General features: G+C 35.8%; 1 protein-coding gene across 3 annotated transcripts in view; it reads right to left on the reverse strand.

The window, feature by feature from the left end:
- Nucleotides 1-3,680: 3,680 nt before the first annotated feature.
- Nucleotides 3,681-26,316, reverse strand: part of TSG101 (tumor susceptibility 101) — a 33,849-nt gene continuing 11,213 nt past the window's right edge. Inside the window, exons 6-10 of one of the 3 annotated variants that reach the window (XM_034416936.3) lie at nt 21,921-21,987; nt 19,777-19,874; nt 7,914-8,116; nt 5,752-5,991; nt 3,681-4,143 (exon numbers count right to left, since the gene is read on the reverse strand). In XM_034416936.3, the coding sequence (XP_034272827.1) occupies nt 4,054-4,143; nt 5,752-5,991; nt 7,914-8,116; nt 19,777-19,874; nt 21,921-21,987 (698 nt within the window). In that variant the 3' untranslated portion in view covers nt 3,681-4,053. Of the gene's footprint in view, nt 4,144-5,751; nt 5,992-7,913; nt 8,117-12,820; nt 16,307-19,776; nt 19,875-21,920; nt 21,988-26,316 lie in introns of those variants that run through there. The other 2 variants (XM_034416934.3, XM_034416935.3) reach the window with 2 other exon arrangements.

Below are 26,316 nucleotides of genomic sequence, written 5' to 3' on the forward strand. Positions count from 1 at the left end.
AATTGGAAATTCTATTACAAAAGCAGTTGCCTTGTTGCAAGATAGGTGGCATTTTTTAATTACCATACTTTTCGGAGTATAAGACGCATCTTTCCCCCCACCTAAAAGAGGGTGGAAATGTTGGTGCGTCTTATACACCGAATACAGACATTTTTGGCCGCCTGAAGCACCACCCCACGTGTCTTGTTTTTGCAAAAAATGGGCCTGTTCTTTTGCAAAAACGGTGTGCAGAGGCTTTGGGAGGCCTGCAGAGTGCTCCTGGGGGCTGGGGAGGGCAGAAACAGTTTTTGCGAAAAAGGGTCCATTTTTGGCCTCCCAAACCCCTCCCCCAATTGCATTTTTGCCCTCCCCAGCCCCCGTTTTTGCGAAAAAGAGGGTTTGGGAGGCCTACAGAGTGCGGGGAGGGCAAAAACATTTTTTTTCTTGCTTACCTCTTATATACCAGTGCGTCTTATAGTCTGAAAAATACGGTAATAAAACACTTAAAATGGTCTATGAAGTTGTCCAAATGAAGCCATGGCTGATGGGTATCAAATGCTCCAAGAAGTCTGCAGAGCCATGCTGCCGCCTCCCCCATACAGTTTCATCTGGTTGAAGCATTAAACAAGAATTAGATTATACAGTTATCAGCAGGAAGCTTCAGGAAAAGGTATAAGCCCATTTAAAATTAAGTACTATAGTAAATAAGCTTAGTCTTTCCTGGTTTCAGCAGAAAGGAACTCGATGAAGCTTTGACCACACTACGGTAATTCCATATTTGCTTGAAACAAGGTAAAGAAAAAGCTTTGGTTCTTTTTTAGAATTGATTGAGAAATATTTTCTGGTAGTTAAATGGACATTTTTTATATACATGGTCTCAACCAGAACACAATACCTTCCTTACTAAGGCAGTCCTAGTATTTCTAAATATATGCAAGGATTTGTTAAAATTCAACAGAATTTGCCTGCTGCTACAGTTTGTAAATTAGCATGATCTGAATACCACCTATGTAATGGGGATCAATGCAATACATAGGTGAAGAATTCCAAGCTGATCTCAAAAGAGTATTATTATGAATAGCAGACTGGATAGAACCATCAATATTTACAAATACAAAACAGACTACCTGTGTTTCCCTAAAATAAAACTGGGTCTTATTTTCTTTTGGGCCCCAAAATAAGCACTATGGCTGATTTTCAGGGATGTCTTATTTTTCCCATGTACAGGAGGCCCACTTCTGCTTGTTCGCCGGGGGGGGGGGGTAGGGGGGCAGGAGGCCACATGGTGTGCTAGTGCCGCTGCCACAAGGCAGGGAGGTGGAGCTGCCTCATGAGCCCTGCACCAGCTTACCTCAGGGTTCCTGCAACCAGGCCACCCATGTCCCAACGTCTTGCCTTGCAGAGGCAGCGCCAACAACCCCATCCAGCAAGACCTTGCATAGCCACCGGCCCACTTCTGCTCACTCGCAGCCACAATGGAGCAGGAGGTAAAACAACACACCGGTGCCATGACCATGAGGTGAGATGGGGGGGTGGAGCTGCTCCACGCATCACACACTGGCTTACCTCAGGGCCCCACAGCTAGGCCATCCACACCGACACATGCCTCACCTTGTGGCTGCGGCACCAACACCAGCACACCACTCTGCCTCCCGCTCCATTGGGGCTGCGAGCAAGCAGAAGTGGACCTGCGGCCATGTGGGCTCCTGCTGCACGACTGTTGGTGCTGCTGCCATGCGGCAGGAATTGGAGTGTGGATGGCTTGGCTGCGAAGGCCCTGAGGTAAGCCGGTGTAGGTGTGTGAGGCAGCTCCACCCCACCTAGTGGCCAAGCACTGCAAGCAATCAGATGGAATGGGCGGCTGCGCAGGCTCTTAAGTAGGTCTTATTTTCAGGGAAACAGGGTTTATATAGGCATACACCGAATTTACATAACACCATAATGGCTTGTGGTTAAGCAGTTCTGCAAATCCCAATGCATTTACTGAGGAAACTGTTAATAAAACATTTCATGTTTGATCGCTATTCCTATCTGAGATTGTGGGAAGCTAAAAGATTAAATGTAGCGATAGGTTTTTTTTTGTCTAAAAACATGGTTTAAGTCTTGGAATCAGTCTGTTTTTCCAGTAGGATATTATTTCAATCTGTTATTAAAAACAATAACTATTTACCAGTAATTTATAGTTATTCTAGGCATTTAGCAGATAAAGTGCTGAAATCAGCTCATAGCTGGGCTCCAGATGGGCAGATCTATGGAAGTTACTGAGGTATGATCTTGCCTGGTTATCAGGGAAGTTTCAGCTGCTTGGTCCTGCAGAAGCGGGCAAGCTCCTTGCTACTGTGAATTCTGCCACCTGTTTTTTTTATATTCATGTTGGATTCAAGCAATACTGAATGCTTTTTTTGCAAGGGGTGTGTGTGAATTGCCCTATCTTGAAGCAGTAGCAGCCCATCCTCTCCTCAAGAGGTAATCCTTGGATGTAGGAGATACTGGTTTAAGTTTCATCCAGCTGCAAATTTCCCCTTTTGTTGAGAAGGTGGTAGGTGCACAACTTCAAAGGACCCCTTTTGAAGTTCAATTCATGCCAAGTTACATCATCCAAGATGGCAGAGAGTGTGGGTTTATGGATAACTTCTGGAGGATTCAGGATGGGGGTGGTGCTTCTATTGTTGCCCTCCCTGCCTGATTTATACAGTAAGTAGTCCTCACTTACTAACCACAATTGGGACTGGCAACTCCCTCATGAAATGACACCCATCCTATCAAATCCAGCATGAGAGGCATGTTATAGGTCCATCCATGAAGGAATGTCATCTGACAGGACCCAGGAAGAGAGCTTTTCCCTATCCTGATGCCTATCCTTTGGATCATCTTTCCCCTAGAACAGTGTTTCTCAACCTTGGAAGCTTGAAGATGGGTGGACTTCAACTCCCAGAGTCCCCCAGCCAGCGCTGCTGGCTGGGGGATTCTGGGAGTTGAAGTCCACCCATCTTCAAGCTACCAAGGTTGAGAAACACTGCCCTAGAACTTAAAATAGCTCCAGCCCTTCTGGCCTTTAGGAAAGGTGTGAAGACATGATTGCGTCATTGTGCTGGGGAGTGTGGTAGTCGCGGGCTAGAGGCTGTTAAAGGATTACATTGTTACTAAGTTGAATTGCACTCTCAGAGATGGTATTTTCCACAGTCTTAATAATTTTTATTATTTTAAAGGTTTTTAGTGTATGAATTTGGTCATTTTTTAATATGTGAGACTGGTGGCAAGACAAGAAAAGAAATTCTCCCTCTTACAAAATCAGTTCCAGAGGCTTTAGAGGTCAATGATGAATATGGGAGAATCAAAGCACGTAGGATTCCTGTAACATAACACTGTTTTATAGAGTTCAATCATAGAATCGTAGAGTTCAGTCTACGTATCTTTCATTGGTTTATTTGATTATAATTCTTCTTTAAAGTATTCCAAGATACTCACCACCATCAAATTTGTTATTAATTCATTAAATTAATGGCACATTTTAAGAGACATCCTAAAGAATTAATCTGATTAAAAAAAGAATAGGTGATTTAACAATGAGAAAATATACAGTATTTATGGTTAATAGGGGAGAAGGGATAGTTTTTTCAATGCTAAGAAGTGTCTACTAAACAAGCAACGGATCAGATCATACAACGATTTTTAAATAATGTAAAACACATTTTAGCCTCCAGCTTTCTTCTAGGCTTTTATTACAAATTGATCTTAAAAGTACACAGATAACAATTCCAGCTATATTTTGCAGATGTTAAATGAAAAGAATGACATGCTCACTGCACAAATATCTATAGCACAAGAAAAAAAAAGGTTATGCAATGTATTTAATTTAGCCATCAGTCCATCAATGCAAAAGGATTACAGAAAATTGAAAGTGCATTCATAAAAGCTAGTCCTTACCAAAAAGAAGAGAAAGAAAAATATATTATCCATTCAAAATATCTTACAATTGAATGATGTAATAACTTATTTTTTTTCCACCTACATATTCAAAGGAAACTCAGAATATGACCATTTGGCCCCCACTACACTTTCTCATTCTGTTGATTAGTAGAGATCACTGAGTCCTGCAGTCTTTCTTGCTTTCTGCATAAGTGCCCTCAGTTGGAATTGCTTGCGAGACAAGAGACGGACATGCTGAAAAGAAGTAAAACAGATCTAGGATAAATTGTACAAGACTGATAAAACAAACATGATATACATGTATTTGGGATCATCAATTAATCCATTATTGAAATAAATATTTACAACTACTAGTCAGATTTTGATTTTGAAAAGGGCTGGTCAAAATAAAATGTACTGAAAAATTGTTTGATTTCCTTCCCCAATGGATTTTAAGTTTACTTCTTAATATTTTCAGGAGACTTAGCTTTGCACAATGTGTATTGAGGTTATCACTAAAAGACATTTTATATTGTCAACTACATATTGATAAAGCCATAAAATCAACAGGAAGCTGCTCTAATTAGCAGAAATGGGACAATATTCTAAGGCACTATAGGATGTAAATGTGGATCATTCCTATGCAGGTAGTCCTCGATGTATGACTACAATTGAGCCAAAATTTCTATTGCTAAGTGAGATAATTATTAAGTAAGTTTTGCCCCATTTTACGATCTTTCTTGCCACAATCTTTAAATGAATTCATGCAGTTGTTAAATTAGTACAAGGGTTATTAAATGAATCTGGCTTTCCTTGTCAGAAGGTCACAAAAGGTGACCCCACGACACTGCAACTGTTATAAATATGAACCTGTTGCCAAACATTAAAATTTTGATCATGTGACCATGGGGATGCTGCAGCAGTCGTAAGTATGAAAAATGGTCACAAGTCACCTTTTTCAGTGCTGTTGTAATTTCAAATGGTCATTAAATAATGTTCGTAAGTCGAGGACTACCTGTATAATAAAAATTAATATAATAATATAACAGTATTTTCAAATACCAATTTGGAATGTATTAACTTAATGAAGCAGAGATTATAATTGGTTAGGTTATCAGAGAATGCTGGAAACTGTAGTCCCAATTCTAGAAAACATTAACTGGGAGATGTATTATATAAAGGTACCTAAATCCATTATTTCCCAGTCTTTAATTGACTGTACTACCTCTTCTCATCAGAGATAATACACAAAGAACAGAAGATGCTTCTTTATAAAGCATGGTGTTGCTGTGAAGTATGTATGAGGGAACTGCAAAGCACTCTACCGATTTTGCTCTGGTGATTCCATTTTCTTCTCTCAATAGATCTCACTGTTGAGAGAGCTTTATTTTATGCAACAAAAGTAAGGGGGATAGGCCAACAACCAAGCCAAGCCAAGCCAAGCCAGATTCATAAAATACCTCTCTGGAACTTCAGTGTATACAGATAGATACTAAGTATTCCACTGAAAAGTAGCAAGATAATAGTCTGAATATCCAGGAGCAGAGAATTAATTACTGGCAGAATACCGGTGGCAAAAATCAATTGCAAAGTAAATTAGTTAAAAAAACAAAGATAAATATGGGAGAGAGAAAGTAAACAAAGAGATGAAATAAGTTTAATCACAGCATATGTACTGTATCTTTGTAGTTACCATGTGAACAGTGGGTCCACAATTGCTGTCTACATACTATACTAGATCAGGAAAAGAAAACTCTGCATTTGTATATCACATTTACTAAATAGCATTGAAGTTCAGAATTAAGGTGGACAAGTGGAATGGCCACTATATTCATGTATATTTGGACATTTCATTAAAACTACCTTGAGAAAGATGTCAAGGTCTATAACTCCACGTCGCAGTGCTTCCCCCAGATAAAAGATGGTATCTTCAATAGCATTTTCCTCCGCATACAAGTTCAGTATCTGTTTGTAAAGCGGTGCGGTAGGAACAATAACTTCATCTATGTCATTGTTTTCTGACTGACTTTCCATTTTTTCCAAGGCAGAACTTAACTCTTCATCTTTCTTTTTCAGGAGATCAATATTTTTGTCAACTTCAGCCTAGACAGACAGACAGACAGACAGTAAAATGACTTTATATCCATTTAAAATTAACATTCTAAATTCCACCTTTCACCTTCACCTACTGAGTATTGTACTTTTTGGGGGTTGTTGTTCCTTTGAGTGAGTCTTCACTGATACAGTAAGTCCCTGTGGTTTTCTTGGCAACATTTTGGGAACTGGTTTGCCATTGACTTTATCCCAAGGCTGAGACACAGTCACTAGCCCAAAGTCATCCAAGTTTCTAGCCTGGTAACTTTAATCACTGGCGATCAACACAATTACTAATATAAAATAGCCCAAGGGAATTAAGAAAAGACTTAACAGATTTGAATTAAATCCTGTATTTCCTACATTAACTATTTTCTTCTGTGATTCAGTAGTGATATCAGCCACATGCACATTGCCACTATTCTTAAAAAAGGCTTAGAATGTTTTTTGCCTTGCTGCTCATAATCTTAACTATATATTATTTCATCTACCTTGAATCATTTATCATTAATTTACCTAGATTACTCTAGTTTCAAATATAATATATAAGAAAATGAATAATCAATTAACTTTCTTAATGCCCTCATAATTGTATAAGCTTTTAGCATGAACTCTTTTATTCATCTTTTCCTTTAACTCACTAGATATTACTCTAGATCTCAAATACATTTGAGTATTTGACTACATTTTTTCTACTTTTTTCCAACGTTACAGTAGTCATTCTGAAATGCAACAGTCTGGCCTATCACATATTTATATAAAAGCATATTTTCAAAGCCCTTCTTAATAATTTCCCTAACTGCTTGTCATGACTTCAGATCCATTTTGTGCTCAATCCATTGTTTAGGAATAGTGCATTTTCCCCACTGGAGCTGCCCATTTTGATGGTGTCATTGTCTCATTATAGATATGTGAGCTCCCCAAATAATTAAAAACTGCTCCTTCAGATTCAGAGTAAATCACATGCATGTTATAAAGCAAAAATTATTTCAGCTTGCCTTCTTATAGCGACACATGCTCAGGTGCTTCCTTCCAAGATTTCCCAGATTTTAAAATACATTTTTATGTATAAATCATTTTTGAGATTTATTTATTAGATTACCAGCCATGCAACTCAAACAATTTGGGGTCTTAACTATAAATAAAATTCTAATCTCCATCGGAAAGTTAAAAAAATGAACAAAAAGCCCCTTTTCAAAGGTTTGCAGTCACATGAATTTCCAAGGGGATGCTATTCCAGAGGACAGGTGCTGCAATGCCGAAGGCCTGCCTCCTGGGTTCTGCTACTGCTTACTTGATGGGAGCAGGAGTGAGTTAACTCTATCAGATTTTATTTGGTTGGTATAGACTAAAGGCAACAGATAACTAGGCTCTTTGCCATGAAGGACTTTAGAGATGACAACCTGCACTTTGAGGCACATCCGAAAACCAAGTGGTAACCAGCTCACAGAACACGGGTGTTACTAAGCTGCTGATGAGATAAAGAACTGCAACAGTATTCCAGATGCAACCACAACATATAGATTTACATGTTGAAATGTGAAAGGAAAAGCATATAAGCATGAAAGAGAGAGAATTTCTTTCACAGGGAATCTTTACTTCCCAGATCAAGTGTTTTATTTCTATCCAGATGCCTTAGTTCAGAGATGGCGAACCTTTTCAGCACCGAGTACCCAAACTGGAATACAAAGACCAGGTGGCCAGTGCACACATGCGCACTGGCCAGCTGGTCTTCGGGTTTCCGGCACTCCGGCACACGCAAAGACAATTTGTCTTTCCCACCATTATGAAGATACGTTTGATCACAGGTCATGTGCTCTAAGCAGTAGAAGTAGATGGAGCGGGGGTGGGGGTGGGGGGGGGTGGAGAAAAGATACAAGTACTAATGCACAACCAAAATTATTCAGGGAAGAGTCTTTCCTCCTGCTTACCACCTCTTGGTCTAGACGAGTTACCATCTCTTCAAGCTTCTGATGACCTTTTTTCAGATCCTCTTCCGTGCGCTTCAAGGCATTGAGCTCTGCCTGGGCACGATCCATTTCTTCTTTCATTCGCCATCTCAATTTATCGCTGACTGCTGATATAAGGGAAGCTCGAATAGTGTCTTCACTAATTGTGCCGTCTCTGCTGGGACCTGCAGAATAAAAATCACAGTCACAGAAGTGCTGCTGTCCATGTCCTCAGACGGACCCTTAGGCGTGACCTCTGAATATTTTAAAGAAAAAAACACACACCAAAGGAATACCACCTCGTGCTAACTTGGAAAAGTCATACTTTAGAAGGTATATCTGTGAACTTTCAATGCATTCAAGAATACAGATAGTCCTCGACTTACAACAGTTCATTTAGTGACCGTTCAAAGTTACAACGGCACTGAAAAAAATGACTTATGACCATTTTTCGGAGTTACTACCTTTCCAGCATTTCCAGGATCATGTGATCAAAATTCAGATGCATGGCAACTGACTCATACTTGTGACCATTGCTGTGTCCCGGAGCCATGTGATCACCTTTTGCAACTTTCTGACAAGAAAATTCAATGGGGAAGCCAGATTCACTTAACAACCAGGTTATTAACTTATCAACTACAGTGATTCACTTAACAACTGTGGCAAGAAATGTCGCAAAACTCACTTAACAAATTTCTCACTTTTTAACAACATAAATTTTGGGCTCAATTGTGGTCGTAAGTTGAGGACCACCTGTAAATGGATCCCTGGCCAATTTAATATGGGTTTACTTATCTCATCATAGTTTATATGAGTTATAAAAACCTCAACCAATTCTCTAGTTTTCATCTAGTGAAAAAAAGATTCATTAAGCTACCATATATTTATTAATTTAAAACAATTTTTTAAATAAAATAGCAGGCCTTTCTTAGGAATTCAAACTTCATAAGCATCTAGTGCACTTGAATTACTCGGATGTAGGTGGATACACCATAAGTACAAATTTTTATTAGGAAAACTTAAGATGTGCCTATCTCAGACTATTACTGATCATTATTGCTTGATACACTTATTTTTTTAAAAAGAATTATAAGAGAGCTATATACTGAAAACAAAGAAACCCTACTTTATTTTTATACAAATGTTCTTTTCTTTCCATCCTAGTCATAAAAAGCTACAGGGCAAATATTATGATCATTTGACATGTGATGCCAGGTATTTGTCATGCACAAATGATTTTTCTTATTTTAATTCTTCTTCTCATTCGGGCTAAAAATTCACACACATTTCAATCTAAAGGTTTTCCATCCTCTCCTGTCTGATAACATTGACTAAGGAGTTTACTTAGATATCAAATTTTGTAACAAATGCCCCATTCTTAATTGGTATCATTTACAAAAGGTTTTTTTCAGTTAAGTGTTTTTTAAAAAGTTGTTAAATTACATGTATTACAACGGTATCCAAAATAGCAAGAATTAGGAACAGCCCTTTATGATAAAAATTGTATTTTACCTTAACACACCAACTCAAAGTGCCACAGGTTTCACATGTAGTCTGAGTTTGCCGCATCCATAAATGTTCTTAATATTAACATTCTTCTTCTAAATCACAGCCTTTTTTCAAAATCATAAGTCCTTTTTGTTTCTTAAGATTTCCACTGCTGAAGCAGCATCCAAATTATGAAAGGGATTCTGATATGTCCATTCCAGTAATACCAGTCATTATTACATATCAATATAATACCAATATTTTTGAAGTGTCCACACAACAAAAAAAGTGAATTACTGAAAATGTCTATTCTTCCCACAATTTCCATTCTTTCTTGTCAACTTCATTTATTCTGGTTTGATCTTCAGATGAAATTGACTTTCAGGGTCACAGATTCTGATCCAAATGTCTTCATTTTGAACTTCATATGATGCTGAACAATATGCTATAATTCATTTAAAAATTTTCTTTCTTCTGGTTTTCACTTTTCTAAATTCAGGTTTTAATGATGTGCAACAAAAATGAATATAAAATCTTCAGGTTCAGAATCTAATGAAAGATGGCTGAACAGTTCAGTTTCTATATTATTTTCAATGCATTTAAAGTTCATTTATGAATTTCAGCATATATCAAAGTATTCTTATTCTTTTTCATACTTTCATTTTGAGTCTTAGGAACAAGTTTAATCGAGGCTCTGAATGTCTATCATGCTGATCATTGTTCCCTAAAATCTCTCTTCTCTTGAAAATAAGCAAGCCTGCCATATACAAAGAACTCTGAAAATTGATATCAAACTAAGAAATCTTTCTGCATAACAAATGTTACATAAATTAAACATTTTTAGAACTCTAGATATTTTCCACTAATAAATACAATTTTTCTCAAATGCCATTATTATAGCGGTATATTAAAAGTACAATTTACAGACTATATTGGATAGTGTTCAGTTTGCCAAGAAACATACTGAAAATCTCATAAAGTTAATATCATAATGAAAAACCACAATTTTTACATTACTTGATATTAACAGTTTTATTGTAATACAGTAAAGGACATATATATTTTGAAGAATGAAATGAAGTGGAGAAACTGAGGCTGATAATGCTGCTAGATGCATTCTGTTTGTATGGGCAAATAAAAGAGCTCCAAACTGGTTTTAACTATTTCTTTAAAGCTCCCAAGCAAAAGACTAACAAATGGCAAACATAGAAAACAAGTAAAGAAAAAGAACAATAAAGGGCAACTATGTATGTTTTTCAACAAGCCACTTTTACACACATGAAAGTGCTGTCGGAATTTCAGTGTTAATGTGCTTAAGTGACAAAAAATAAAATTCAATTAGAATAGAAAAGGAAAGAAAGATGTAATATAGAATTTCTCTTAAGTTTAAAAGGGTACCATGATTTACAATAACAGAGTGAATTCAAAATTGTATGTAATAGTCTTATTTCAAATTCACCTACCTTTTGCCTTAGAGCTCTTTATGTGTCTAAAAAAGTGTTGAAAGTGTAAAGAACCAAGGAAAATTATATATTCCAAACAAGAAAAATATACTGGTTTCTCCTTTAAGAATATGAGTCTTAGCCTTTTCTCCTTCCTTCTTCCATAATTAGCCACACACTAAAAAGATACTGTGGCATGCAGCCATTTATTACAAGGAATACTTGAAACATTTAACCTTTACCATATGGAATCTGATTTCAGAAGTGACCTTAAGGTACTGTGACCTTACAATATATAGACTACCAATTAAGCCCAAAAGAAAAGCAGCCCCCAGCACTGAACTTGGCTGCTGAATAAACTGACATTTAATAGAACATAAATATGTGTCACTCATAAGACAATTTTTTTCTCTTAAAATATTAACACTGCTCAATTATTTTCTTAGTTTAATCTAAACAGATTAAATTGCTACCCATGGCAGAAATTTTATGTAAGAGAGTGAAATACATTTAATGTTATAAATCAAGATGGGAATCACTGAACAGGTGATTTGCTGACTTCCAAAGAATGCTATGTGCCAAGTCTTTCCTTAATTCAAGTTCAGAATGAAATGGTTTTGAGACTATCTTAGTACAATAAAGTCATTTTTCTAATCTAAAAGAGAGAACACTGACAACAAGCCATCACTATTGATTCCTTCATTAATTTCTTCTGGCCTGAAATGTCCCTTGGTCCTTGAGAACAGCTATAAATCCAAAATAACAGCCACTGTCATATACAGAATTTTCAGTCTACAAAACTGATCTGTGGAATCCACCAAGAGCATTATGGTGAGTAAAGTTTTTGTTTGCTAAAAATAAATAGGAACAATTATATTTCTTTTAATGGGAATTATTTTCTGGAGAAAAACAGTATCTTTCGACTTCTGCATCACTTTCTCCTAACCTGCTCAGAAGAGCTCAAGTATTTATAAAACTCATCTCTTAGAGAGAAAACTATTTGGGAGATATAAAATATTTATTAGCTTTAGTTAATAAGGTGATCCTGAACTGAAGACTAAACAACAACAATCTTGCCTGCCACATCTGCCAAAACTTCTTAGCAAATGCAAGATCTTACATTTTAAAGAGAAACCATTTGAGGAATGTAAGTATTTATTTCAGGTAAATACACATCATCTACCCAGAATGCCACCAAGATTATTCTTCACCCACTTGCAAATATAAGCTTAAAAGGACTTCATAAACAACACAAAACATTTGAAATCCAATCCGTTTCAAGTTCAAAATGACCTATTTCAAGATGGAAACAATGGTTTTTATTTGTAAAGTTTTCACATGGGCTGAACCAAAAGCTCTACAAGGGATCTCATTACAGATGAGATTTAGGTACACAGAGAAACCGTGACAAGCCCAGCCACTTGTCCATTTATACCAGCATTGGCCAGGCTGCCTGTAAGAGGCTCTTTGAATATCAGGCTGTAGTCTGACTCTACTACCTGTTACATTTAGCTAGAAATGCCGGAAACCAAGTCCGAGATGTTATGCATGCACAACATCTCTTCCTTTCATCCCATCACCAACATAGCTCCTTCAAATTATGAAGTACAAGAGTCATCCAATGCAAGGAAACATTACCAGTGTAGAATATCAAAGTACTTGTCCTGTGAGGTTTTGGTATTTGGACAACATATAACAATTACATTTGCTTTTATGCAAAGGACACTGACAATTTTAAAAAATAATACTAGTACCAACCAGTAGTGTGATGCTGAATTAAAATGTTTGCATCTGTGCTACAGAGCTCTGTGAAACTATGCTCACCCAGGGAATCCTATGAAACATATTACTAGGTTCATACTGCTGAAGGTAATTATGTGCCAAATGTATCTGTATTATCAAAATCTGAGATATATAGAACACCATATTGGCTGTGGACAGAGAAACTATTCCCTAATATTTAAATACAATAGTAGGTCTTTTATTGATGGCAGTATTGCTTATTCACAAAGAGAGAACGAACACTTTAGTTGTTTCAATGATTTTATACATATTAACCAAATGTAAAATATATATTCAGTATTTGTGACTGAAAAACACCTACTTCTAATAATTTTAACAAATTATTCTCCAAAGAATAATTCACTGTATTTGTAAAACAGGTCACCCCCCCCGCCTCTTCTTCTTTGCAGAGCCCAATGCCTCTCCAGCACAAAGCCAGTTTGGCAAATATGTATCCTAAGAGTGGAGCACAGGGATGAATATCTGGAGAGGAAAAATTAGGAGACTACCATGTGCAAATAGTAGGCATTTTCAAGTCCTGGTAAAAACAAGCTTGAATCAAAGCCATTATATTTAGCCATAAATAATAGCTATTAAATATTGGCACCAACATTTACTTTCAGCTTTTAAAATACCACATGGTTGCTTTATTTTCATGGTAGCCAAGATAATTGAAAATGTAACCATTTCCAGTATATCTGATATTAGACTAAGTGCCATGTCAGCACATGATTGTTAATGGCTCCAAAAACAGGATTTGGAGAAAAATAAATTGCAGGATATTACTAGATGCCCATTAATACCATACAGTACAAGAAAGCAAACGCTAATGTTTTATTATTTTTTAAACAGAACCCCCCAAATTATAGAAATCAGATGATTCAAACGGATGTTCAATGTCAATAGTTTATGAAAGATAAATCCTGACAAAATACTGGAGCTTAAAGGCTCTTTTACAAGCAAATATACAAAAGGTAATCTGTAAACTGCTGTTTCTAGCAGTTGTGCTGTTAAACCCTCACTGGAAAAAATTGAAGCATGCCATACACATTTGAACACAGTCCTATTTGCTCTCACAGATAGTATAATTTTCCTCATCTGGCTGGAAACTTCAGAGATATTTAAGATAAATTACAAAAAATAAATCTGCTCAAGTGTTTCACTCTATGAAGTTAATATTTAAAAGATGCAGTCTCCACACCTCAGTCTTCTACATTCTATTCCTCTTGTCTTACTTTCAGTCTTTCAGTTCATTACGGAATGAAGCTTTCAAAGTCCCTCTCCTAGAGGATGAGCAGACTTGGAAGTCTTTTGAGTAAGGAACTCACTTCAGAAATGACAGAAAATCGACATAAATAATTAATAGTGAATTCCCTCTTGCTTGTTAAGAAAATTAAAGTCACAATACCACATAACGGCAGTGTAAATTGAATTCAATATTGAAACACAAAATGAGTCTTGATTTAATTTGTTTTCAAAATTGTTTTCTCCTTAATAACCAAATTGTTATTGCACAGGGGTTTTTTTGGGGGGGGGGGGTTGAAAAAAAATACACATCTCTGTATTTTAAATTTTCCTTACTTACTTCTAAAATTGTACTTCCCTTGAACAATCCTTCAAAGCAAATTTTGGTTCAGATCAATGATACCAAAACATAAAGTGGCATTGTTCTCTTATAGAACTACTGTCAAACAGTTCAACAATACCTTTGGGATAAGCAGAACATCTACCTTTATGCATTTGGAATCAAAGAAAGATTTTCTTCAAGCACAGCAAACGAAAACTCTAAAGGGCTTTGTTATCTCAGGGGAAATATTAACAGGAAAAAAAATTACAATTTCATTTTAATTATCACAAGAGATGTATTCAATCAGAGTTAACAAAACCATAGCAACAATACTTTGTAGACCCTCTCATTTAAAATAGCATTTTACAAGTATCATAACTGCTCTAAGAAGCATATGATACTATTTTGCATTCATTAGGAAAATGAATCATTGAAACCCTTCTTACAACAAGTCTAAGAGCTGTCATAGCTAGAACAATTGCTCCACCAATTCCAAAGGAGAAGCAATTCTTTAGTCCCCATTTTTTAAATCAATTTTCCATTACACCAAAAATAGGGAGATATGGTTCAATGCATATTATTAAGAGCTCAGTAAATGAAATAACTTTATACCACAGTTCAATACTAACAGATATTGTGATTTGGATCAAAGCTGGTACAAAAGGCAGAAAGGTGGAGAAGAATGTGTGGGATTAAAATGGTATTCCTAGTTTAATAAATTATGTGTATTAAGTTGGGAATACTACATTTAAACCAGCCACTAATTGCTGCCTATAAGACATGCAATTGTGAAATAGAATGCTTAAATTTTTAACTAGGAAAAGTATTTTCAAAAACCAATGTGTCAGAAACTAGATCTTCATTTGATCTTCCCATTATATTTAACTAATCTTCCCCTTTTTGAAAAGCAGAACAAATGTTCTAAGGTGCAATGCTGAATTGGTAATAGTGGGCTATATCCAGTACACCTTAGCTGGCTTCCATTTGCGTAATGGGATTTTCCTTCCTTTCCCCTCCTTGTGCATGATTCTCAAAGCATACACAAAAGGGCTTGTCAAACTTCTACAGGATAACTGGAATGACCCCACTAACTCCTAACCCCAATATGATAACACTTAATAATTAGTCCCATTTGACTCACATGAAACAGCTTTATAAACTGTTAGTTATACAGCAGATTGATATAATCATGCTATATTCACTTTGGGGAGATGGGATCAATCAAGGATCAATTTGTTTGGCAGTCTCATTCAACGTACATGAGAAGTGAATTAAAGTAAATGAAAAAATAAATTGTATTTGCAAAAAATAGTTAAACACATTACCACAAAAATTCTTTGCAGATTATAGGGCAATGTCACAGACAACCGCATTAGCAATCAGTACCCAGCTAAATCATAGGCTAAGTGTTATCTATAAATTCATGTTACCACGCTGTTCAGAACTTTCTCTATTTGTAGAAAGTGTCCACAGTTGTTAATACGTAACGGGTATCATTTTTCTTCCAATTAAAAATCAAATCAAAGTTTCTAAAGCACTTTGTAAATCCAGGTTGAAGATATCTGTGCCACTCTGAGATAAGAGTACACCATCTAGATGGAACAATCCAGGAGAATCTGGTACAAGTAAATCATGTTGGATCACAGTCCCTCCAATATATTGTATAAAATAGCCCATTTCCTCATTGAGTATTCTTCTGCTTCTCTCCATCACTTTATGGGGTATCTCTTGAGTCCATACTTTCCGGGGTATGATATTAGACCATACCAGAATGGTATTCTTGAATATCTGTTTAAGAAGTCCAAAATCTTTCTTCATTCGGTTTATGACATCCAAATTACTGGCTGTCCCCAAGTCATTGCCTCCTAGATGGATCACCAATATATCAGGATCTGTTAGCCTCCGTCGTGTATGCAACAGGATGGGTACTAATTGATCCCACACCATTCCACTCTTTCCTAGCCAATGTAATTTGGCATCCTCCAGTCGAATTCCCAATTGTGGACCAAAGCTTCTTTCAAGTGCCCGTTTTTCTGCCCAGAAAACATAAGAATGACCACAAATCCATACCTGTTTCTGCTTTCTTCTGCCATCTGCTATTAAGAGAACAAACATACATTAATCCTTCATAAACTTTGTGGTCAAAGCCCTTTCTGAAAACTCTACCCAGAATAGTTTTCTGTATTGCTCCATGTAAAAACAATCAAAACGTTATACATAAACACACGAAAACCTTCCATATTGCCAATATGATTTGAACACTACTTCAAACAACTGCTAATATGTTGGTGTATTCAGTTTACAGGATAAATGATTGCATCTCTAAGTTATATAACAACAAAAAGAAAACCATACTTACCCCCCATTCCCCCTATCTACTGACATTTTCCAGAGCAACTCAGAGCTGTCTTTGCCAAATGAAGATTCTAGTACACATTTAGCTCTTGAAAGAGCAGTTAACATTGTTAGCTTTCAATATTCAGAGTGACCAATTATTGATAGACTGAACCTAGACATAATCCTCCCCAAAACAATTAAGAGATTAATAGAGATAAGAACAAAATATAATTTCATAGGCCAAAAAACACAGAAAGTAATTGAATGCCAGAGTTAATTGAGATCATCAAGCAGGGCAGATAGCGGTTGAGAAAGCAGTGCAGATAAAATACTTTTTTTAATTATATCTCTTATAGTTATGTATCCACGAAGCCATGTTACAACTTTTTGAAGGAGGATCAATATTGTTTTGCTGAATTACATGCAAATGCTTAGGTTCCTCTTTAAAACAATACAAGAAAAGTGTGACGAGAGTACAGATTGCCCATTATGATTTTGAGTCTCCCAAGACTTTTCTTCCTCAACTACCTGACACTCTGGTGTCTCTGCATTTTGCTAGGCTTCTTGTCCTTGAGAATATTCAGTGAATGTGCTGAAGTCACCCAATAAGAAACAGTACAGTATTTCCAGATTTGGGAACACCTGTCCTCACTAATATCAAATTCCATACATGGAACAGGATACATTCTTGATTTGGCATTCAGTTCAAGAAGAGTTGGTAATACGAGGTTCAAAGAGTCTGTATGAAATGTTCATAGAAGATTATGAATCTCTGCAGGTATGATAGCTTAAAAGTGTCTGTGCCAGGCAGTTAATAGATCTGAATGACTGCATAAATGCATTTTTTTCCTGAGTCTCTGAGCAATACTGTCAAAAAAAAAAAAGTCCTGCTTGATCTGTAGAATACAAAATAATCCCAGGCAATGGACACTGTTGATTCAAAGCATACTTCCCTCTCTTACAGACTTCTGATTAAGTAGGTGGATGCAAATGATGAAATAGGAGGAATGACAGTCTGAACTCCAATAAAGAAATCCCAGGAACCTCAGGCCGAGCAAGTACTATCATCTATTTGCATTCTGTAAAGTGAAGGTAGCAAAAGGAATAATATCTTTGCATTCTTATTGTGCCAGATCGAAATACAGGTAGTCCTCGACTTACGATCACAATTGAGCCCAAAATGTCTGTTGCTATGCAAAACATTTGTTAAGTAAATTTTGTCCCATTATATGACTTTTCTTGCCACAGTTGTTAAGTGAATCACTGCAGTTGTTAAATTTTGACTTGCAAAAGGAGATCACATGATCCCGGGACACTGGAACTGTCATAAATATGAGTCAGTTGCCAAGCATCCAAATTTTGATCACGGGACTACTGAGATGCTGAAATGGTTGTAAGTGTGAAAAACGGTCTTAACTCATTTTTTTTCAGTGCCTTTGTAACTTTGAATGGTCACTAAATGAACTGTTGTAAATTGAGGACTACCTGTTGCTGTTTTTCCATACTGAATGGCATTTTCTTCTTTAGTATGTGGAGAAGAATAGTAGACAATGAACAATGCAGCAGCAGATAAAGTTGACTATTCATTGTAGATCTTGAAGAAGTGAAGGTCATGATGATTTTGTTGTCCCCTTTAAAATTTCCACTGTTAATTAAAGTAGCCAAGACTATCTTCATGCTTAAACACAATGACCATCTTCTGACTTCAAAGAGGCAATTACAAGATTTTTTTTTAAATTATAAAAAATCCTAAATTATAAAAAATCCTAAATCCAAAAGATTTGTGTAATTACAGACCAGTACCACTTTTAAAGCTATGAATAAATAGCTCTGGCAGATACTGATTAACCTGAATAATTTCAAGGGTTGGGCAACACTCTGATTGCTCCCAAAAGTCTTTGAGAAAGTCCTCTTTTTTTTTTTTTTTTTTTTGAGACACGAGTTCAGAACGCAGGAGAGGGGCTTCTTCCATGATGCTCCCAATTTAGGGAATAAATTGTCTTGGGCGCCATATTTAGTTCCGTCTATCTTAGTTTAAGATTTACTCTCTTTTTTGAAAATTTTATAATTATTTTAATATTAGGCATTTAATTAAATCTTAATTACTATCTTTTTTTCTACATTAGCTGCCTTGGTAATCTTGGCTGTATAGGAAGAGGAGATACATTCTGGCTTTTCAAACTTACATAATGGTGCTAGACAAAATATAATTTACAAGTGAGTCAACATGTCCTGGACTGCGCTCTGTACTAAATGATGCTGTGCCTTCTAAACAAATTTTTGAGTTTCAAGATTTTTGTTTCCTTCTTCGGAAGGTGAAGTCCCAATCAGAAGAACAGCCAAGTTATGGTCAAAGCTTCCAAATTTCTAGGACTTTTTACAAATGGACTTAATTGTAAATGCACCATTTAGTTCAATGCAGTAAGGAATTTTTAGTCATGTATGGAATAAAAAACAGCCACTGATCTGAATTTTTATCTGACAGAAAGTAAAATTTACATACAAAAGTCACACATTTATTGAGTATCTACCCATGAAACTGGATATTCATGCTACTTCTAACATGATATATCTGCTCAATAATACATAAAGAATAGAGATCTGGAGGCCTGAAAATGCATTGAAGAACATATTGAAGATACTTAACTTCAAGCCTATTCAAACAAAGTTTCAGCAACATTGACTGTCAAGGTTTCCTATGTTTATCTGTAATTATATTCTTTACTATACTATATTTAGCTTCAGCATCACTATTGTAGTGATTATACTCTTGGTATTCCCTATGTACTTGTTAGCATGTTAAAACTTCTCCCAAAATCTAAATGTCAAAACTAAGATTGGCTGCCCACAATAAGATTAGAGAATAAAACAATTGCGTAATTTTGTTCTATTTGCTTTTTAGCTTTAATTCATTTTCGACTTGCTAAGATGACAGTTTCAAACACATACAAAATTTTTATCACATACAGCAATCAATTAAAAATAAAGACTCTTCATGAGTGAAACAGCGGGAAGTCATTCATTGTTTTGTAAATCAAATATTGGAGCAAAAACAATACATGTAATATATGAATTAGTAAAAAAAAATCAAATACTGCTTTTATCATAGGTCTCTTTTGTTGCTAACGTCAAATTAACCATTTCTGTAAATGTAAGTATTTTGGTTTGTACTTTTGCAGATGCAAATCTCGTTTTCCACCTTTGAAATGGTTCTTTTGAAATTACTCACCCACAGTGGTTACAGGAGGCTGAGAAGGATAATGTGGTGTGTTGGTTGTTGCTGGAAATGGCCCACTAGGTGCAGGATAAGGGTAGCCTGGATAACCACTTGACCAGGAAATGAAAGGGAAAATAAAATAGGATTATTGAAGCTTAATGGATTCAGCTATAATCAGATTACTATTCAATCTAGTGACAAATGCATTGATGCTTATATGTTTGAACACTACTTCATGTTAGTTTTTTTTTTTTATAAATTAATATTATATTTTCAAACTTGTGCTCAAAACATTTTAAGGAAAGACACCAAACTCAGCTATTCAAGGCTTAGTCTCTTGCTAACTGTTTTCATTCTGCTCTGTTACTTTCATGAAAAGAAAACTGTGTAATCTTTTAAATTATAGCATGGACACCAAGCAGATTCCTATATCTCCCAGAAGATAAAATTGTTTTTTTTGCATTCTGTATTTCACATACAGGTGATCAAAACGAATTGCTACTTTTTAACAGAAAAGTACACAGAATGCTACAGGAGGACAAAGAAAACCAATAAACTGAGTATATTGTGGATTTACATCAAGACCGTAAGTACTGAAAACATCCCTAGTAATTCACCTAACTGTGTAGCCATTAATTAATAATTAAAATGAAAGAATATTCAAATGAATACAAATAATGCAGCCTTTAGCTTCCTTAAAAAATACTTCAAATTTGCCTAGTGTTGTAGTTCTTGGATGTTGCTGAATTAGAAGGCTGAGCAATGTAATCCAGCATGATCAGTAGTGAAAATGTTCTAGTTTTACTGCAAAGCCACAAATTTGAGACATCCTTTATACATTTCAGAAATTCATAAGGAAAGGAATAGCCTTGCATTTCCCAGTACTGTTTCTGTAGCATCCACTGCTGACTCTATCCCTAGACTACATGTGAGAACTGCTCACATATGGGAACCTCATTTGCCTTCTTGTTGTGTACATTTACATATGCATTTGCATGTTAGTGTGGCATAGCAGCAAGAATCGGGACAAGGATCTCTGTTACAGAGCACAGTCATTTTCGCAGACACCTGTGCCTTACATATACATGAATTCAATACACATACATGAATTTTCTGACACTGAACCATACCCGTTTAAGGGAAATCTGGCATTAATCCAAATATCAGAGAAAAGTTCGGAAGGCTTGTTAACGCAACTGAAGCAGGCTAAAAACATATTGGGAATGATAGCCAAATGATAGTTGGCTTTGCGAATAGATCAGGGGGAATAAGGATCACATTTAAAACACAATCATGAAAGGTGATAAGGAAGATCCAATGAAAATAATGTATTCCTATTGAATACAAGCTTCAAGGTGTTTTGGAGAGACTGGGCTTGCAGTGAAAATATAAAAAAAGCACGCATACAAAGAAGATATTAATTGGCTTCTGGACCAACTACAGGAGTTAATGCAGAAGGAATCTATCCTAACTTTTCTTGCATGTGATGAAAGCTTCTTTAGAAGAACAGGAGAGAGAAGGAAAAGAAAGGGGGGCTTGTTCAATTGAGCACTAAGTGTACCTTTCCTCAAAGGGGAATGATGCCCCTCCTAAATGTCTGCTGGCTTTTCTTGCAAACCACTTATCACAAATCATGATGTACAGGTTAATTTAGGATGCAGATGACATAAAGGCTATTTCAAAAACATGCACAACTAAAATGGAAGCCTTCTTTCTCTGAGTGACTGCAGAAAGAACTACCATATCCAAACAGATCACAAGCTTGCTGCTTAAACATTTTAAGTGTGATATGCAAATGAGGTTTTAGATTTCCCTACAGATTTTCTACCCAATATGCAAAGTTCTAAAGGTGGATCTACTGGAAATGAAGTAACACATCTTGTTCAACCTTCTGATCAAGCAACATCTACTTTCTGAAGAAGATTATTGTCAAAAAAAAAAATTAGCAAAATAAAGTTACCGGTAAATTTATTTAAACAATTCACTGATCTAAACTTATTAAATAAGCAGTAATTCAAAAAGAAAAGCTTCATTGGTCCATTCAGAAATTTGCATATTTTTGAAACATATGTTTAGACTAAGATTCCATCTCAGAAATAGCACAACAGGGCATAATCAAATCACTGTTTCTTACCGTGCAAGCAGATTTATTTTACCTTGGGTTAGGAGGTTGTCCAGGAGGAAAAGGAGAGATTCCACTTGGCATTCCTGGCATATAGGAAGCTGAGTACAAAAGTAATTTTGCAAACATTATCAGTCTGAGATAACTTTACACATTAAAATGCTACTTTTATCGTGCAGAACTTTTTGAAATATTCCATTTGTGAATATTTATAAAAATAAATGCTTCAAATGTTTATGACATATTCTTCAGCAGTAAAAGACAACTTGATGCCCTCTGAAACCCCTCTGGCATCCCAATGACCTTATTTTCAGGTTCAGTGAATAAGAACAGGATGCTTGCTGATAACCCAACTAGCAGTTTCTAGCACCATCTTTATTTATACAAATGTATTAATAAAATGATGTGTGGCTGCAGTTTGATGCTTTACTTGGAAATATGTCTGTCTGACCAGGAAAAAAAAGGACAAAAGACAAGTGGAACTGATAGGTATTATCTTGGCAGATTGGAAGAAATGAAATGAAGCAAATACACTACTGTTTCCTATTTTATGAATAGCTACCTCCAGTTAGAGAGCTATTTTCTGTAGTCTTGTCCACATTTTAAAAATTGCATCTACCAGACCTAAAGGCTCATTCTTGGCCTAAACCACAAAACCTAGAGCTGTACATGCAAAAATTTGGCAATATAATGAAGTTTTCCTTTTAATTTTTTCCACTGCATTTCTTAAAATCTACTTTAATATACAGGAAGTGATAATCTTGGGGAAAAAAATAATGAAATTTAATGGATTAAGTTTAAATAACACCTCCTATATGCCAATTTAACCTACTTAAACTGTATTTTAATCCTTTTTCATTACAGTTTGTTACATCATCAACTTTTGTTTTCTTTAACATATAGCCTGAATAAATTTCTGGAAAATTTAATTGCTTGGTCATTAATGTGCAATATTCCTATAATTTGTAAAATGTTTACTTTTGTATTCAAAGTCATTATTAACTAGAAGATTTCAAACTAGTGGATAATAAATGTTTGACTGACATCTACTGGCAGATAATAAATTCATTATGTACGTGCTTGGCAGTATGCATCTTAAAGATTTTACTGCTGAGGGATCTAACAAGAATAGATTTCTACTCTATGTAACATAGAAACATATTTTCCTATGGCAATTAATTATTAAATTAGTAAATATATAGTATATTATGAAAATAAACCCTACATACTCTACAGTAGAAATTACAACAAGACTACTAACATTTAAAACATGGAACATTAAAAACATGGAAATCACACACTTTGGACATATGACATAAGTGGATCATATGGAAAAAATATTCTTGGCCAAATTGAAAGAATCAGAAGAAAATGAAGACACTGGATAAGTTAAGGAGGAGCATCCACAACAATGTTCATTGGCATTGAAATATCAGGTGCAACTCACCCTTTTTAAATGTATGTTCAAGAAAATGAAAACCACCATCATTATACAAAAACTGTAACTGATAGAGAAATCCTGTTTATTTCATATGTATTTCTTTCATAGAAAAAAAATACTGTAAATTTAATAAGCTGTTTAAAGTATTTCAGTGGAATAAACATAAGTAATGTTCCCCAAAAATTCAGGTAGTCCTCAACTTACAACAGTTCACTTAGTGACTGTTGGAAGTTACAAGGGCATTGAAAAAAGTGACATATGACCATTCTTCACACGTATGACTGTTGCAGCATCCCCATGGTCACATGATTTACATTCAGTTGCTTGACAACTGATTCACATATATGACGGCTGCAGTGTCCCAGAGTCATGTGATCCGCTTTTGTAACCTTTAGACAATGTCAATGGGGAAGCCAGGTTGACTTAACAACCCTGTTACTAATTTAACAACTTGAGTGATTCACTTAACAAATGTGGCAAGAAAAGTCGTAAACCGGGACAAACTCACTTAGTAAATGTTTCACTTAGCAATGTAACTTTTGGGCACAACTGTGGTCATAAAGGCCTACCTGTATTTAAAAATTGATGTAACAATCGTTTTCCCCACATTATGTCTTCTCCATAAAATTGGATAGTTTCAGATACTTATTAATATTGTTTTCCATTTGGTTAATGACACAGAAATAACCTTACCAAATCAACATATTTTCCTGGGATAATAGCCCTCCAGGTATTTAACAGATTATGGGCAAGAGATAATGTTTACCTATATCCAGCAAGAATTTCTTACCAATTCATGTAATACTTATTTCATTTCAGTACATACTCAGAATATTTAATATATAGTTCTATCATTTGCAAAACATTAGAATACTAAATTATTATTCATTAAATAACTTTTGCTGGAAGTCTAAATTTGATGTGTTACTTACATCAAAAACTTAAGCACTATATCTAGGGATTTTTCTCCATCCTATTAAACTAAAATTGATTATTCAAGTTTATGAAGATATAAAACTAGTATCAGCCAAAAGTCTAATGTTATTTGAGGGATGACACCCTTTAAAATAACCAATTATTGTAAATAATACTGCCATGCCCCCATCAGAATCTGAATCTGCAGGGGAAGATGAGCTGGAACAAGAGCCGACAGAGATCGAGAGGGCGGCTCCGTTGGCCTTGGAGGAAACTGGGGAAGGGCAGAGTCAGTCTGGGCAAGGCTTTTCAGGATTGTAAAGGCTTGCAGACCGGGAGGAGCAGAAGAGACAGAGCTCAGGTGAAGAGCAAGGACCACCCCCTCCTGAGCACAGAGAGAAGAGAGAAGGCAAGACCAATGCAGACTGAGCCGGCTACGAGGGAAGAGAATGCTCTGCGTCCCTTCACAAAGCACACCTGGGGACTGAGATGTAAGGAGGTGCCAGTGGGAGGGGCATTTGTCGGGAACAAGCATTGAATCTGTGCAGCCTCGTGTGCACTTGCCAACACCTGGAGATTAGAGCCTTGGTAGTACCGTGGTCTAAAGCACCCTATTATTAAGACCAGCTGCTTGCAATTACTGCAGGTTCGAATCTCGCCAGGCTCAAGGTTGACTCAGCCTTCCATCCTTTCTAAGGTAGGTAAATTGAGGACCCAGTTGTGGGGGCAATAAGCTGACTTTGTATAAATATACAAAAGGATGAAGGCTATTGCTTAGCGCATTGTAAGCCGCCCTGAGTCTCCGGAGAAGGGCGGCATATAAATCAAAAAATTTTTTTAAAAAAAGTGTGCTCTGTCTTGTGGGGTTTGCCCGGTTTGCCTGCTTTGCTGAACTTCTTGTTCTGGTTACTGTTTGGCTAACCTTGCTTATTGGACTGTTGGCCCTGGTTACTGTTTGGGTAACCTGGCTTACTGGACTACTCGCAGCCAGAGGCTGCTGAAGGTTCATGTGAGAGCTTTGCTCCATGACTTGTAGTAAACGTGGGGACATTTGGGGGCAAAATTGGAGCAATAAAGGGGAGTAAGACCTGTTCTCTGGCTGTATTGCTTTCATGCCACACCCCGGGTCATCACAAATACTTTCTATAACCTTCTCACTAATGTAGCTGTTAAAATCTTAGCTCATGGTTTAATTGAGATATCAGCCAAGAATTTGTACAATAGGGTTATCAGACTTTAAAACTAAAGCCATATAAACATCATAACATGAATTTGACACGTTATTTATATAAGATACCCAATATAACTCCCAAAGTATAGCAACTAGTCTCTCAATTTTTTAAAATCAATTTATAATTTTTTCATAATTGCCCTGGGGACCTCTGAAATTTATTCAATTTAATAATTTTATAGCTTTCCTATAATATAATAGAGGGAGCTAAGTCCCTATCTGTATAATGAAGATTTCTGGAAGCTACAGAATTTTTAAATTGCATTTAAAAAGTATCCCTCTGCTCTCTGGTAATATTGGCATTTGCAGAAGCAAGGAGAACCGAGTGTATTGGAAAAGGCTGATACACTATTTATTACTATCATAAAATATAATCTTATTACACTGCTATTTTTATTAAAATTTCTCTCCCACCATTTTCTTTTTTATTTTACTTTCTTTGGGATTTTTAAAAGTTAATTTAGATTAAGTTTTTTCTTTTTTAGCATATAGGTTATCATTTTTAAAAAGTTATATTCTGGACTGGGCAACTATCAATTGCAAGACAGAAATCTATTATGGATGATCAACAACATTCTTCTATTCAAAGTAATAACAATTTTAAAAATCCTTTTTTAAAAAACAAAACAAAAACCCCACACTGCTTGGAACTGCCTATATTCTTAGATGCTACTTTAATCATTCTTAGGTCCTTGATTTGGACTTAAATTATTAAGCTTTCACAAGGCTTATGACTGTGACTGTAACTGTAGATTACATATATGTAATCACATGAACACTATTAGCAATGACAAAATCACTATCAGTCAATTGCCAAAAATAGTTTTACTTTGAGCAGCTTAT

The sequence above is a fragment of the Pantherophis guttatus genome, chromosome 1 (assembly GCF_059756535.1).
Source record: "Pantherophis guttatus breed Tessera chromosome 1, ASM5975653v1, whole genome shotgun sequence".
NCBI classification, from domain to species: domain Eukaryota; kingdom Metazoa; phylum Chordata; class Lepidosauria; order Squamata; family Colubridae; genus Pantherophis; species Pantherophis guttatus.